General features: G+C 41.3%; 1 protein-coding gene across 10 annotated transcripts in view; it reads right to left on the reverse strand.

Annotated features, from left to right (window-relative positions):
- Positions 1-14,529, reverse strand: part of GIT2 (GIT ArfGAP 2) — a 49,283-nt gene that overhangs the window by 19,299 nt on the left and 15,455 nt on the right. For 8 of the 10 annotated variants that reach the window (XM_044921262.1, XM_044921265.1, XM_021703626.2 and 5 more), the window contains exons 8-13: positions 11,460-11,505; positions 10,281-10,332; positions 6,801-6,873; positions 6,510-6,607; positions 5,381-5,492; positions 1,919-2,061 (exon numbers count right to left, since the gene is read on the reverse strand). In XM_044921262.1, the coding sequence (XP_044777197.1) occupies positions 1,919-2,061; positions 5,381-5,492; positions 6,510-6,607; positions 6,801-6,873; positions 10,281-10,332; positions 11,460-11,505 (524 nt within the window). Of the gene's footprint in view, positions 1-1,918; positions 2,062-5,380; positions 5,493-6,509; positions 6,608-6,800; positions 6,874-10,280; positions 10,333-11,314; positions 11,321-11,459; positions 11,506-14,529 lie in introns of all 10 variants that reach the window. The other 2 variants (XM_044921264.1, XM_044921261.1) reach the window with 2 other exon arrangements.

The following is a 14,529-nucleotide window of genomic DNA, read 5'->3' on the forward strand; positions in this document are numbered from 1 at the left end:
CAAATTCTGACCATGCCAGCTGGACTGCAAAGTTAATCAAACCAAATCAAGGCGTCTGGGAGGAATGCAAAAGTAAAGCATAAAGGTAGGGTTACTGTAATATCTGAAAAGTTAAATTAGAGTCAATATTTTCTAACAGAACAGGGAGCGCGGCCACAAATCTAGTCTGACGAGGACTCTCGGTGCGTTTGTCTTGTATTCCCTGCCTTTCTCTTGCTCGTTCCTTTTTCTTTTTTTAAATTCGTTCTCTCAGTAATTCCTTCATTCCAGCCTATTTGTATTGAGCATCAGGCAGTGTTCTAGGGACTTGGGATATATAAAAAAAGAAAATAGACAAAGATTCCTGCTTCCATGGGGTTTACACCCCAGAAGAGTGGGAGATGGACAAAATAAAAATAAGTGACTACATAGTATGACAGCAGGTGACAAATGCTATGGAAAAGAGAGAAAATGGAGTGGGGTGAGGGGCTGGGTAGAGAAGTAGGGGTGAAGGTGGGTGCCTTTTAATGAGAGGTGGGCTAAGCCTTTGGGTAGGTGAGACATGAGTAACAGCTGGAAGGACATTAGTCCAGTGGCTGTCTGGAGGAACGTTCTAGCCAGCAGCAGAGCTTAGCTAGAGGCAGGAGGTGTGCAAGGCAGAGAGGAGGACGCCAATCAGTAGGATCCCGTCATGACTCTGGCTTTTGCTCTGCATCTGGTGCTTTTGGGGACGCTGGGCAGGGGCGTAGCAGATGGGACGAGTGACTCTTGCTGTCCCTGCCTTATTCCCTGTATCTACTGATGGCACTATCCTTCTTGCAGTCGTGTGAGCTGGACACATCTTCTGTAAGTCTACGTCCCCGCTTCAAACATTCGAACTTATTGCTGAGACCTCTTTATCTGTCTTCCTGTTTGTCCATTCTCAAATGTTTGCTGAGCTCCTCTGTGGGCCAGATCTGAGGCGAGGTCCTGGGGACTCAGCAGCAGGTACACCAGCAGGCCTCCGCTGCCTTCTCCTGGGGCCCACACTCACTCGGCTACTGTGACTTCCCTTCCATCTGGACCCTTTCAGCACAGGCTCCAGGGCGACCTCTCAGCAGTACCCCAACTGGGTTTCCTTCCTCTGCTCTCTGACCTACCAAGAACAGTCCTCCCCGAAGAGAGGAACGAAAATTGCTGACCATCGACCTCCTGCCCTGCCTAAGAGCTTCCTGGGCTCTACACTGCCTGCCAAGGTGTGGACTCTTCCGTCTGACGTCACGCTCCTCCATGATGTGACGCCCGGCCTCTGCTACAGCTGTGAGTCCCACTCCTTTTAGGCTGTCTCTACACATGAGCAGGTTGTGCCAGATGCCCTCTTTTACCTTCTCTCTGCCTAGACCACCCTCCCCTGCCTCTCCACATACCTAATCCCATGCATCCTTTAAGGCACATGTTGACAGGCATCCCACTTACACAGCACCCCCCTCCTGCCCCTTGAGACACTTGTTCCCGCCAACAAGCTGGGTCTCCTCTCACACCCCTACCCTCCGCTTCCGTTTGTGTTTCTTATGACATGTACCCCTTTGTACCTCTGACTGTAGTTCTCTCTCCTACTAGGCAGGGACCGCCTCACAGGAAAGGGACTAGGCCTCATTTGGGAGAGTATGATCCAGAGAAGTCACTTGGTAAACATTTGCTGAAGGAATAAAACACAATAGCCCCTCCTCACAAGTTTTATAAAATCACAATTGAGGTAGGGCTGTGCTTCAGCAATCAACTTAGGGACACAGGACCCTCTATTTTAAAACGATTTACCTTGTTGGCCCAAGCTAGTAGTAAACCCAACTTTATCTCCAGAGCACTTTTCACAGTGGTTTACTAATAAGGCAATTTTGTAGGAGGAAAGATTCCAAAGAGAAACATATTCTCCCTTTCTGTGTGCAACGTGTCACCTCACCTTCTGCCTGTTTGCTTTGCTTGCAGTAGCTTCCAGATCTGTGTCTTCGTCTGAGGCCACACTGTCATAATCTGGCTGGTCATTGTCTTGACTCTCAACGCTGTGCTGGTTACTGATTGTTTTCAGTATGAGCTCCACATTGTCTATTAATAGAAGCAAATTAACTTTTCTTCAGGCTTAAAAAAACTTTTTCCCCTAAAATCCACTGGGAGGATTTTTGGGTTTAGCCATTTAAAGACTAAAAGAAAATGACAGAAATAGCAATGTTATATTCACACCAATATAGGAATCATAGAGCAAGTTACCAACCAGACAGAGGGTCTACTATCAACTGCATAGAGGCATTTCAGTGTCCCTCTGGGTCATTCACCAAATGTAGGCAAATTAATCAGGTGGTTTGCAAAGTGCTCCTCAGATTGAGGAGGTAGGTTCCCAAGTTTCTCATTGGAGGAGACAGAGTATAGTTCCAAACCAGGGAACTAAAGTCATAACTAATATAAAATTAACTGTGATTCAATTTTAACTGTAACTTGTTTACAAGGCAATGTCACCGAAAGGAGACTGCTAAAATGGAGCCTAGAAACTTGGTGCTCAAAGAACAGGCGCGCTGGCATTTAGTCGGCTGAATGCCAGATAGAAAGGGGAAAACAGAACAACCCAGTGGACACACACATGCACACCAGGAAGGTATGGTCTACAGGGGAGTAGGGATGATTCCATAGGCTCTCACACATTTTGAATAAAAGATTTCACAAATTATCTAAGTCTCTCCAATTTCTCCGAGGCAACTAACTCAAGCTGATGTCTGATTTCCAATAAGGAATTTTAATTTTTCAAATTAGTATTTAAAATGCATGTATCATCTGATTTACAGAAGTAATACTCAATACAGAAAATCTGAGGGGTGCTTGGGTGGCTCAGTCGTTAAGCATCTGCCTTCGGCTCAGGTCATGAGCCCAGGGTCCTGGGATCGAGCCCCATATCGGGCTCCTTGCTCGGCGGGAAGCCTGCTTCTCCCTCTGCCTGATGCTCCCTCTGCTTGTGTTCCCTCTCTCACTGTGTCTCTGATAAATAAATAAAATCTTAAAAAATAAATAAAAGAAAATCTGAAACTAATGGTAATCAATCACAGCCACTGATTTATTTTGTTCTATACCTTTCCAGTCTCTTCCCTACACATACAGAGTCCACGTCATCACTTGCAGTCGGTATGGTACACAGAGCTGCCGTGACGGCTGAATTAGCAAACCCTGAAGCACTGTTCTATGGGGAAACACAGGGCAGGTCCCTGCCGGCCTTTGCTCACAGCACTTTTGTTATAGCCGGTCAGCACAGAGCCTTACTTTACGTGTGCTTCTGTTTAGACGCCATTGTTTAAAAACACATTTATTTATTTATCTGAGAGACAGAGAGTGAGAGAGCATGAACAGGGGAGGAGCAGAGGGAGAGAGTCTTTCAAGCAGACTGTGGAGTCTGACACGGGGCTCGATCCCACAACCCATGAAATCACGACCTGAGACAAAACCCAAAATTTGGACGCCCAACTGACTGAGCCACCCAGGCGCCTTTAGTTCAGACACCTTTAATACACATTGTTGATTCGTTAACACTGAACTCACAGCCAATAGCACTACAACTCATGTTTGAGTAAAGCTTATCTAACACAGGTATTTTCTCCATAAGGCACATCACAGCCTTCTTGTGCTAAGGAGCCCCAGACAGCACTTCAGCACTAAGCTTGGGGGCCAATTTAAACAGCAGAATCATCAACAAGAAGCACAAAAATATAAAAACGTGGTACCAAGTAGACCTAAAAAGGACACTTGTTAACGGCATGACAGTTGAGACAAAAAGGCATACAAATAGCCTTGTTCAATTTCAGCTGGGAATGTGTATTTGGGTGACTCAAATTTTTTGCCTCTCTGCACATGTCCACAAGTAACCATGAAAGTGCTGATTTCGAGATTATAGATAGGTTTTAGTAAATAGATGAATTTGCAAATATGGGATCTGCAAATAATGAGGACTGATTATGTATTTACACAGTACTTAATGTGGTATATTTATGTGTACATATATATGTGTATAAATGTTTTCCTTACAAAATGGGAACTATCCTATTAAAAAAACTAATTACTTTATATTATGTCATTATATATTCGTTGGGGAAAAAAAGTCTGCACTATTCAAATATGTGATTCTTTGGGGCGCCTGGGTGGCTCAGTCAGTTAAGCATCTGCCCTTGGCTCAGGTCATGATCCCAGGGTCCTGGGATCGAGCCCCGCATCAGGCTCCCTGCTCAGCGGGGAGCCTGCTTCTCCCTCTCTCTCTGCTGCTCCCCCTGCTTGTGCTCTATCCCTCTCTCTCTCAAATAAATAATAAAATCTTTAAAAAAATTAAAAAAAAAATACGTGATTCTCACTACTCTATTATTTGTTTCTAATGTTTTCAGTATTACATGTAACATCTCTGATCATTTCCCCTCGAATTAACTAGAAATAGAAATACTAAATCAAAGAGTATATTCATTTTGAGATTTCAAATCTATGTATGGACCCTTATCACTGCACCTTCACCAAAATTTAGTACATTTTCTTAGAATTTGCTTATTCCTGGTTGAACCAGTAAAATCAAGAACTAATGTCAATTAATGATTACTGTCATTGGGGAATACTATGCTAACTGAAAATTTAATTTTTTTTTTTAAAGATTTTATTTATTTATTTGACAGAGAGATAGAGAGAACAAGCAGGCAGAGAGGCAGGCAGAGGGAGAGGGAGAAGCAGGCTTCCTGCAGAGCAGGGAGCCTGATGCGGGGCTCGATCCCAGGACCCCAGGATCATGACCTGAGCCGAAGGCAGCCGCTTAACCAACTGAGCCACCCAGGCGCCCCGAAAATTTAATTTTTATGGTATGTATTTCTTGTTTGTTTTATAATTAAAAATGTATTACTTCTATAATTAGGGGGAAAAAAACAAGAAGAAGTATGGAAAAGTCAGGACGCTGAGCTACTAAACTAGACTCAACAGGGCACCTTGGAAATAGGGCTTGGTGTTCTCTACAATTTTAAACCACAATAATTCTCACCACAGACATCTAAAGTTTATAATAACAAATTTTCTTATTCAGAGCTCAGTTCTGTATGTAAGCAACAACAGGTAAACTGAAGTATCAATCAAGAGGGCTGATTTTTCTTCTGCCCTTTAATAAGACCTAAGTCAGACTTCTGGGTTAACTTCAGGATGCAATTTTATAGGAAGATCGGTGATCTAAGAGGAAAAAACATATATCGGATAAATGTGAACAGCAGTTAATAAAACCGAAATATTTATAATTCATCAGGGCTCAAAAAGGTAAATTTTTCATGATGACTGCTTTGATTAATTTATAATTTTAAATTTAATACCTGTGTTGAGTTTAGAAGGCCAAAGCAGCAAATTTTAGCAGCTTGAAAACAGTTACCTTTTGAACTAGAAAGAGGACTGCCTTGCTGTCTCCTCTTGGCGTCACTGAGTATGTCGATGACCAGCGTGGCAAACTCATGGGCATTAAACCGAGCGAGTTTCTGTCTGCCCTGAGAGTGAGAAAATAAGTGGAAATATTCCCAAATGTGAAAATGTATGCATGGATATTCACATAAAACCAATCACACTGTTGTCAGACTTGAGCAAGACTCCCAAGCAAAGACTTCCGAGCATGATCAGAATCCACTGCAGTCTAGGGTAGGCACACATCAACATTTTCCTTGCAAACAGGGTAGAGCCATCTCCATAAGAGAACTAGATTAATACCTTGCACATTTATTTTTGTGAACAAAACCAAAATGTTTCTACCTGATGCCTTTTTTTTTTTTCCATTATCAATTCAATTTTGAAGTAGACCCAGTAATGAAATATTGATTTGGAAGAAAATTTTAAAATTTCAAGATAAAGTTATAGCCTAGATGCTGGGACTCCATCACTATATACAGCCGTTAATCAATAAAAATTAAAAGGCCTTCCCCATTTACTCAACCATTCTCCTCCTGACAAAGGTTTAGGCTATTTTTAATGCTTTATTATTTTATACAGTGCTTTGATGAAAATCACTGTGCATAAACCTTTGTTATTTTTATTTTACTACCATATATTCCCAAATAAGGATTACCTGTGGGAAAGGATGGACTTAATTTTGAGGCTTTTAAAATCAGTTAACAAATCACTTTTCTGAAGTCTATAGCAATGTAAACTCTTATCTATAGCATAAGAAAGCCCATTTTGCTATATCCTTACCAGCCTGGAGTATTTGATTGATGAAATTTTAATGAATGCCTTTAGGCTACTTTCTTGGATTACTAGTAAGGTTAAGCATTTCTTCACATTTGTAAGCCATTTTATATTTCTTCTGTGAATTATCTTATATTCTTTTCCAGTCTTCGATTTACATTTATTGCTTTTATCAATTTCTTGAGTTTTGTGTGTTTGTGTGTGTAAAGGACATTAATGCTTTAATCAATCAAAAAATTTAAAATACCTGTCCTGGGAAAATTAAATACCGTATCAGCCATTCCCAAAATAACACCACTGGTTACTTCTCAGACTCAGCCACTTGCCTGGTTCCGCGTTGAAGAGTACTCAGGATTGACCGGAAGGAAGGGGACGACAGTTGTCTCGGTTACCAGGGTGCTGTGGTTTTGCGTGGCAAGCCAGACTAGCCAGAGGAAAGAGCCAGAGATAGAATCTCATCACCACGGGTGTGCCACTGCTTCTAGGGAGACTCGGGGAAGCACACTCCGAAACCAACATACACAAAAGTAAACGTCGACAACATGCATCACCAGGACAGTAGAAATACTGCCCATCAACAACAGAAGCTTCTAAGAGAAAGCCACACGTTCAGTCACCTGCATCGGTCTCTCGCCTGTCAACTTCATCGTACACATCCATGGCAAGTTCTTCAAACAAATGATTACTTAGCTGCAAGTAAAAAAAAAAAAAAAATCAGGAACACAAGGGACAAGGATTAAAGTTAGGAGAATGAGTGGGCACTGTGACTTATTCACCATTTAATCTCCAATGTCTTATCCAAAGCCAGTGCTTAGTAAATACCCACTGTTAAACAGACAATAACATTTCCAGAATAGTACAGATCCTCTAGAAATATCTGCCTCCCACAGCAGCCTCACTCCTTTGTGACAGGCAGACAGGGGTATGCTATAAAGGAGGGCAGAGTCATCGGAAATGCAGGGTCCAGTTCTCCGTGTGACATCACCCTTTAAAGCCCCCTCTGTTGCTCTTGAGCATTTGTCAGTGCCCCCACATACAAAGGATCCTAAACCCTTGGTGGGATAGAGACTGGGATATCTCCCAGTCTTCAGTAAGTCTCTTTGCTATATTCTTCAGAAAGCAGGCCTCCAATCTCGGAAAGAACTCCGCACCCCCAACAAAGGACAGCCTGTCTCATCAGCGCACCATGCAGTGTCAGCCAACAAAACAGTCTCCACACCCAATGGCAGCCACTGGAATGGGGAGGACAGTTAGGGTCTTCTTCAATCCAGGTGAGGCTAAGCCTCCACCAGGATGGCTCCAGCTCTCTGCACTTTTTTCCTCATAAAACATACCCTGATGCTTGATGCCTATCACTTTTTAGTTGACAATGAATTTGTTTTATTCCCTACTGTGTTCCTTATGTCCACGCAGTACCTGGCACTGAGATGGGGCCCAGTAAATATCCAGTCACACACTGCCCAGAAGGTATTTTATGTGGCAATTTAAAAGGCTGGCTACACAGACCTCGTGGGAGCTTGTTAAAATGGGTACATTGTTGGGTGAAAGGAGGAGGATATAAAGTTCTATAATAATGACTGAGCTTCCATTCAAAAAAATGATATGCATATAAAATAAAGATTAGAAGAAATGTATCAAAATATTGAGTCTGAGTCCATTAAGAATACAGTGAATGAGTATGATTCCTCTTGTCCATTTTCTACATTTTCTCTAGTGTGGTTAATTTATATTTATAATTGAAAATAAACTCTGAGAGCCTTTTGTTGGATAAAGTGATGAGGGATTGGGAACTTGAACTTGCGCTGTAAATATCCAATCTCTTTCCAATAAGGGGCTACAAGCTAAGGTTATCATTATTCAGTAACTACAACAGCAACACTGACTGAGGGCTTACATCCCAGGCACTGTGCTACTTTCATCACATTAATACTCACAAAACCTCTACGAAGACAGGATAACTACTATTATCTCACTCTACAGACAAGGAGATTGAAGCACAGAAGTTAGGAGCTTGCCTAAAGTCACAAAGCCAGCAAGTGATGGACCCGAGATCCAAGTTTAAGTCTCTCCAAATGTTAACACTTACTAATTTAAGGAATATATTAGTCTTATATTTCTCTCAGCTTCTCATCAGGGAGGGACAGAGGGAGATATCGTAGGATGAACACTGATGTGGCACTGGTCCAGCTGTCCCCTGTGAGGAGACCACGGGGTGGGGTCAACAAGTAATAACAGCAGCCCATCCTCACTGAGCTGCTGATGGATCACTAGCCCCCTTTCCAGGAGAGGACACCAAGGCACAGAGAGGCTAAGGAGCTTGTCAGAGATGAGCTCTGTACCTAACCAGTCTGACCCAGAGTCCGAGTGCTTGAGAGCTGTACTCAGCTCTGTTCCACATATTTATCTAGTGCCTGCCACATGCTAGAGATAGGACAGACCTAACCCCAACTTTCATGCAGCTTTCAGCCTAGCAAATGTAGGTCAGTCAAAGGGAGCTTGAGTATTACCAATAATGTTTGAATTATTTAAAATAAAAATTGGCTTATATACTCTAATTAAAAGGAAATCACAGACTATTTAGTGCTATCTGATTCCAAAGCTTGTCATCTTAATCATCCTACCATATGACCTCCTTAATTTAAGAAAGGTGATAAAACACACAGACACACAAAACCACAGATACAGAACACAGAGACACCAAATTGCATAAAATACATTTATTTCATATCACAGTTAAATACTAGTAACGATAAATTCATTTTACGTAATAATTAGTACTTAATATTATATGAAGTGCTAGTAAAGTGCTAGTAAAGGGGAGAGGCAATTTCAGAGTCAGGCTTGGGGAAACTCTCACCTACACTGTCAAGGTGGTCAGATTTCACCTACTTGAATGACAAAAGGGCTGGAAGCTGGGAAAGCAGAACACTGCAGAAAGAGAAGATTCCCAGAGAGGACCTGAAGGTGGCCTCAGAGAGCGTTAACCCAAAATGAAATAGTTAAAAAACATTTGCGCACGTGCACACGCACACACACTTGCAGGAGGAACCGGATGGAAAGCAGAGCAAAAACTGAACGGTGAGCACTGGATGACACCCTTCAAGGTCACAACAAGAAGTTAAGAATCTTGGTTCTGATCCAGAGAGCTATGAAAACAGCCTGAGGCAGGCAATCTGGTTGTTGAAGCGGCTGGGGAAGCACCCCGGTGAGGCCTCATCCGTGGGGACCAAACTAAGAGGAAGTGTGCCCAGAGAAGCTGCTCTGTCGGGGCCCTGACTGGGGCTGAGATGGGCAGGCTGGAAAGAGGGGCCAAAGGGAGGCGGGGCCCTGCAGAACTGGGCGAGCTCTGAGCACGCACCCGGGGCAGGACCACAAGCCCTTGATAGCAAACACTTAAAAAGCTCTGTCGGACAACATGGGCTATGCAAAACAGTGACGGTGGTGGCCCAATCCCAAATGGCAGCACACAGATCTGCGCCACTCACTACTCCAACATCAGCTCGTGTCTTTCCCTAGGAGGCTACCAGAAGGCATCCCTAAAAGTGCATCCCATTCTTTTACATTGAGAGAAACTAGGGAACTCCCAGGAGAAGAAACAACTCCCTCACATCAAAGGCACAGTCTTCGCTTTCAGAATGACAGAGAAAAACGCCATCACCTGAGGCAGAGCCGATAAACTGGATCTACTAAACTTAGAAATAGTACTTTCCGGGGGTGCCTGGGTGGCTCAGCTGGTTAAGCGACTGCCTTCAGCTCAGGTCATGATCCTGGAGTCCTGGGATCGAGTCCACGTCGGGCTCCCTGCTCAGCAGGGAGTCTGCTTCTCCCTCTGACCCTCCCCCCTCTCATGTGCTCTCTCTTTCTCTCTCTCATTCTCTCTCTTTCAAATAAATAAATAAAATCTTTAAAAAAAAAAAAAAAAAGAAATACTACTTTCCGTCTTCTTCTCTATGTACTCAACGCTCTGCTTTGGATTTTATAACATCCCAGAGTATGAAACTAAGTCATCTGGTGCAGCAGGTAATGGGCTGAGGACAGGTATTAGCAGGATGCATGGTTTCCTGCACTGAACTTCACTAGGAAACAGAGATACTCACGGACTGAAGTTTCTTCTTAGCAGCTTTTGCCAATTCAGACAAATCCAGGCTGCTAAGAAAATGTACAAAACCAGTAAGCAAATAAATAAAAACCATTTTTATGAGCTCTGTAGAACATTAACATAGCCAAAGCATCAAGACATTAATTAACAGTTCAGGGACATGGTCAGAAACAAAAATTCTATAGCCCATTAGAGTCAGCGAGAAAACTTTGAACATAAGAACTTGTAGCTTTTAGAAACATCATAGTCATGTAACATTGTACAGAGAAAAATAATCACTGAATAACTAAAAGACAAAAACTACTGACAGTTCATCCCCCGGCCCTTTATGTGAGAAGTCACAATTCGTGAAGTATTAAAAAAAAAGCATGACAGAAGGAAATATGAAAAGGGCAGAACGTGAAAAACCAGAATGGCAAGATTACATCTGGAATAGCAGCTAATTGTTTCATAAACTCTTGACAGTATCTGTGCAAAGGTAATTGGATAAATAAGGATTTAAAGTTCATCCCTGCAGCTGTGAACTCAGTTAACCTCACAGACCAGGGGTCGGCAGATTATAGCCCATTTCTTTGTTCAGCCCATGAGCTATGCATGGTTTTTATATTTTTAAGTGGTTTGGGGGAAAAAACCCCAAAGCAAAAGAAAAATATTTCATAACATAGGAAGAATTATATGACATTCACATTTCAGTGCCCAGAAATGGAATTTTCTTGCAACTGATATGCCCTTCATTTACATAATGTCCACGGATGTTTTCATCTACAACTGGCAGAGTTGAGTAGTTGTGACAGAGGCTGTATGGCCCACAAAACCTAAAATACTTACTATCTAGCCCTTAAAAATTCTGCCAATCCCTGTTACAAAGAATATCCTCTCTTACAGTACAGAAATATTCTGTGATATAACCTATAGACACATTATACTGTCACAACTGGCTAAAACCGTGACAATATCACTAACTCCAATGTTACTCATAAATTTGTTACTTGTACTCTTTTAAACTTAAGTTTTACATGGTGGTTTACTTACAGCCGTCTTATTTCCAAATTGTATAGCCATAAAAGAGAAAAATGTATGGGCTCTGTTAAATACAAAGTATAATACACTTAAAACACTATACAACCAAGGAAATAATCGTGACAGATAAAATTGATTGGTATTTCAATGGCCTTACCTGTCTGCCATTTGAGGTATTATAAAGTGCTGTCCATTTTTGTGATCTGAAACAGAAATCAAGCCAAAGTTTTGTTTATATAAATATTGGTAAGATCGATAAAGGAACACCACCGTAATTTTCTCAATTTACGTTTTGCAATTAGTAGTTTCCCGTAATTACGAATTATTTGGGGGGGGGGGTGACAGAAGTTGCCAAATTGGCTACAAACTCCTAAGACCTGGCTAGTAGCAAGAATCGTATTCCCATTTTTCTTCTGGTACAAAGATCCAGACATCATTAAGCAAAAAGGCTGTGCCCTAACCCTACATTTCCATTCATTCCCAGTATGACTAATGATCTTCAGTCATGGACAAAACTTTTAGGGAGCTAAATTAGCTCAGAGCAGGCTTTTGTCAGCTCTCCATGTGGGATGGGGGAGCACCCTTGGGCTTTGGTGGCTCACCTGCAAATTAATCAATTAGCATAAAGCCATCAGGGCTGGGGCAGGTGGTCTTGGCAGATCTGGGTGGGGTTGCCTTCTCCTACAATGCTTACTGACCCAGTCCCAACCTAGCTTCTTGGAGGTTGTTGATCACATGCCAATGAAGGCATTATAAACATTCACATATAGGTTTTTGTGTAACCATCAGTCTTTATTTCTCTTGGATAAACACCCAGGAATGGGACTGCCCGGTCATGTAGGTATTAGGTAAATGTATATGTAACTTGGTAAGAAACTGCTAGACTTTTTGGCAGAGTAGCTCTATCATTTTGTTTTTCAGCCAGCAATGTAAGAGTTAGTTGCTTCACACCTTCCCACTCATGTTGTCAGTTTCTTTGGCAGGTTTTTAAATTTTAGTCATTTTAATAGGTGTGTGGCGGTGTCTTTGTGCTTTTAATTTGTTTCTCTAATGGCCAATGATGCTGAGCATCTCACTTCATGTGCTTATCTGGCATCTGGATATGGTCTCTGCCCAGTTTGTATTGGGTTGTTTTCTTACTGCTGAGTTTTACATATTTAGGTATAATATTCTGGACCAAGTCCTTTGTTGGACATGTGATTTCCTAATATTTTCTCCCAGTCTGTGGCTTGTCTTTTCACTCTCTTAATTGTAGCTTTTGCAGAGCAAAAGCTTTCAATTTTGATGAAGTCCAATTTACCAGTATTTTCTTTTACGGATTGTGCTTTTGGTGTTACATCTAAACATTTTACCTAAACCAAGATCACAAAGATCTTCTTCTGTTTTCTTTAGAAGTTTTATACTTTTAGGTTTTACATTTAGATCTATGATCCATTTTGAGTTAGTTTTTATACCAGGTGGGAGGTACTGAAGTTTGTATTTCTGCACAGGGATGTCCAGTTGTTTGAACACCAAATACTTAAAAGACTTTCTTCCTCCACTGAATTGCCTTTGCAACTCTCAAAAAATCAACTAAACATATTTGTGTGGGTCTATTTCTGGATTCTTTCTACTGTTTCATTGACTTGTATGTCTGTCTCTTCTCCATAACCATGGTCTTGAGTTCAGCAGAGCTTTACAGCAAGAGTTAAAATTGGGTGGTGTGATTCTGCGCACATTCTTCTTCTTTTGCAAAACAGTCCCATTCTAGGTTCTCTGCTTTTCCATGTAAATTAAAGAATCAGCACATCTATGTCCACAAGAAAATCCTTGAATTGAATTAATTTTACAAGTCAATTTGTGGAGAATCGACTCTATTGAGTATTCCAACCCATAAACACAGTTCTCTTCCACTGATTCAGGTCTTCCTTGATTTCTTTCAGCAGCATTTTGTAGTTTTCAGCATGCCGATCCCATGAATATTTTGTCAGATTTATACCTAAGCATCTAATTTGGAGCTATTACAAATGGTATTGTTTTTCTAGCTTTTTTCCAATTGTCCATTGCTGATCTATGGAAATATGATTTATTTTTTATTGTTTCCCTTATATTGTGCAACCTTGCTAAACTCAGTTATTAGTTCTAAGAACGTTATTGTAGATTCCTTGGGGTTTTCTACATTGAAACCATCTTATTTATGATTAGTTGTATCTCTTGCATTTCAGTCTGTATGCCTTTTATTCTTCTTCCCTTATGGCACTGGTTAGGATTTCCAGTGCAATGCTGAACAGGAATGGTAGGAGTGGACATCCTGGCCTTGTTCCTGATATTCAAGCAAAAGCATTCAATGCTTCATCATTAAGGACGATGTTAGCTGTGGGTTTCTACAGATACTCTTTATCAGGTTAAGGAAGTCCCTTCTATTCCAAGTTTGCTAAGTTTTTTCTTATCATGAAGGAATGAATGCTGAATTCTATTAAATGCTTTTTCTGTATCAACTGGTAAGACTGATGGTTTTCTTTTTCTAGTCTGTTAATATGATGAATCACATTGATTTTCACTTATTTAGTTAGTTTTAGCATCTGGAAACCCTACTTGATTATGATATATATATCATATATATGGATTCAATCTGTTAACATTTTGTTGAGGATTTTGGTGTCTATGTTCACGAGGGCTATTTTTTTGTGCTATCTTTGCTGGGTTTGGTATCAGGGTAAGGGTGGCCTCACAAAATGACTTCAGAAATGTTCCCTACCTTTTTATTTTCTAAATACCATATAGAATTGATGTTATCTCTTCTTCAAATGTTTGGCAGAATAGTCTCATTTTATGTGCAAAACTTGAAATGTGAATTCCTAACACTAAGAACCATATTTGCAGGGGGCGCTTGGATGGCTCAGTCGTTAAGCGTCTGCCTTTGGCTCAGGTCGTGATGCCAGGGTCCTGGGATCGAGCCCCACATCGGGCTCCCTGCTCCAAGGGAAGCCTGCTTCTCTCTCTCCCACTCCCCCTGCGTGTTCCCTCCCTCGCTGTCTCTCTGTCAAATAAATAAATAAAATCTTAAAAAAAAAATCATAACAGCAAAGCTAGCAAATCACGAGTCATAAAACATATCTGTTGAACTGTTACATGGCAACACCACTTCAACTAGTTCACAGTACTTACCAGTGAAGTCATCTGGGTTGGGTTTTCTTTAATGGAATACTTTAAAGTACAAATTCAAATCCTTTAAAATGTAATATTAT

This window comes from Neomonachus schauinslandi, chromosome 14 (genome assembly GCF_002201575.2).
Source record: "Neomonachus schauinslandi chromosome 14, ASM220157v2, whole genome shotgun sequence".
NCBI classification, from domain to species: domain Eukaryota; kingdom Metazoa; phylum Chordata; class Mammalia; order Carnivora; family Phocidae; genus Neomonachus; species Neomonachus schauinslandi.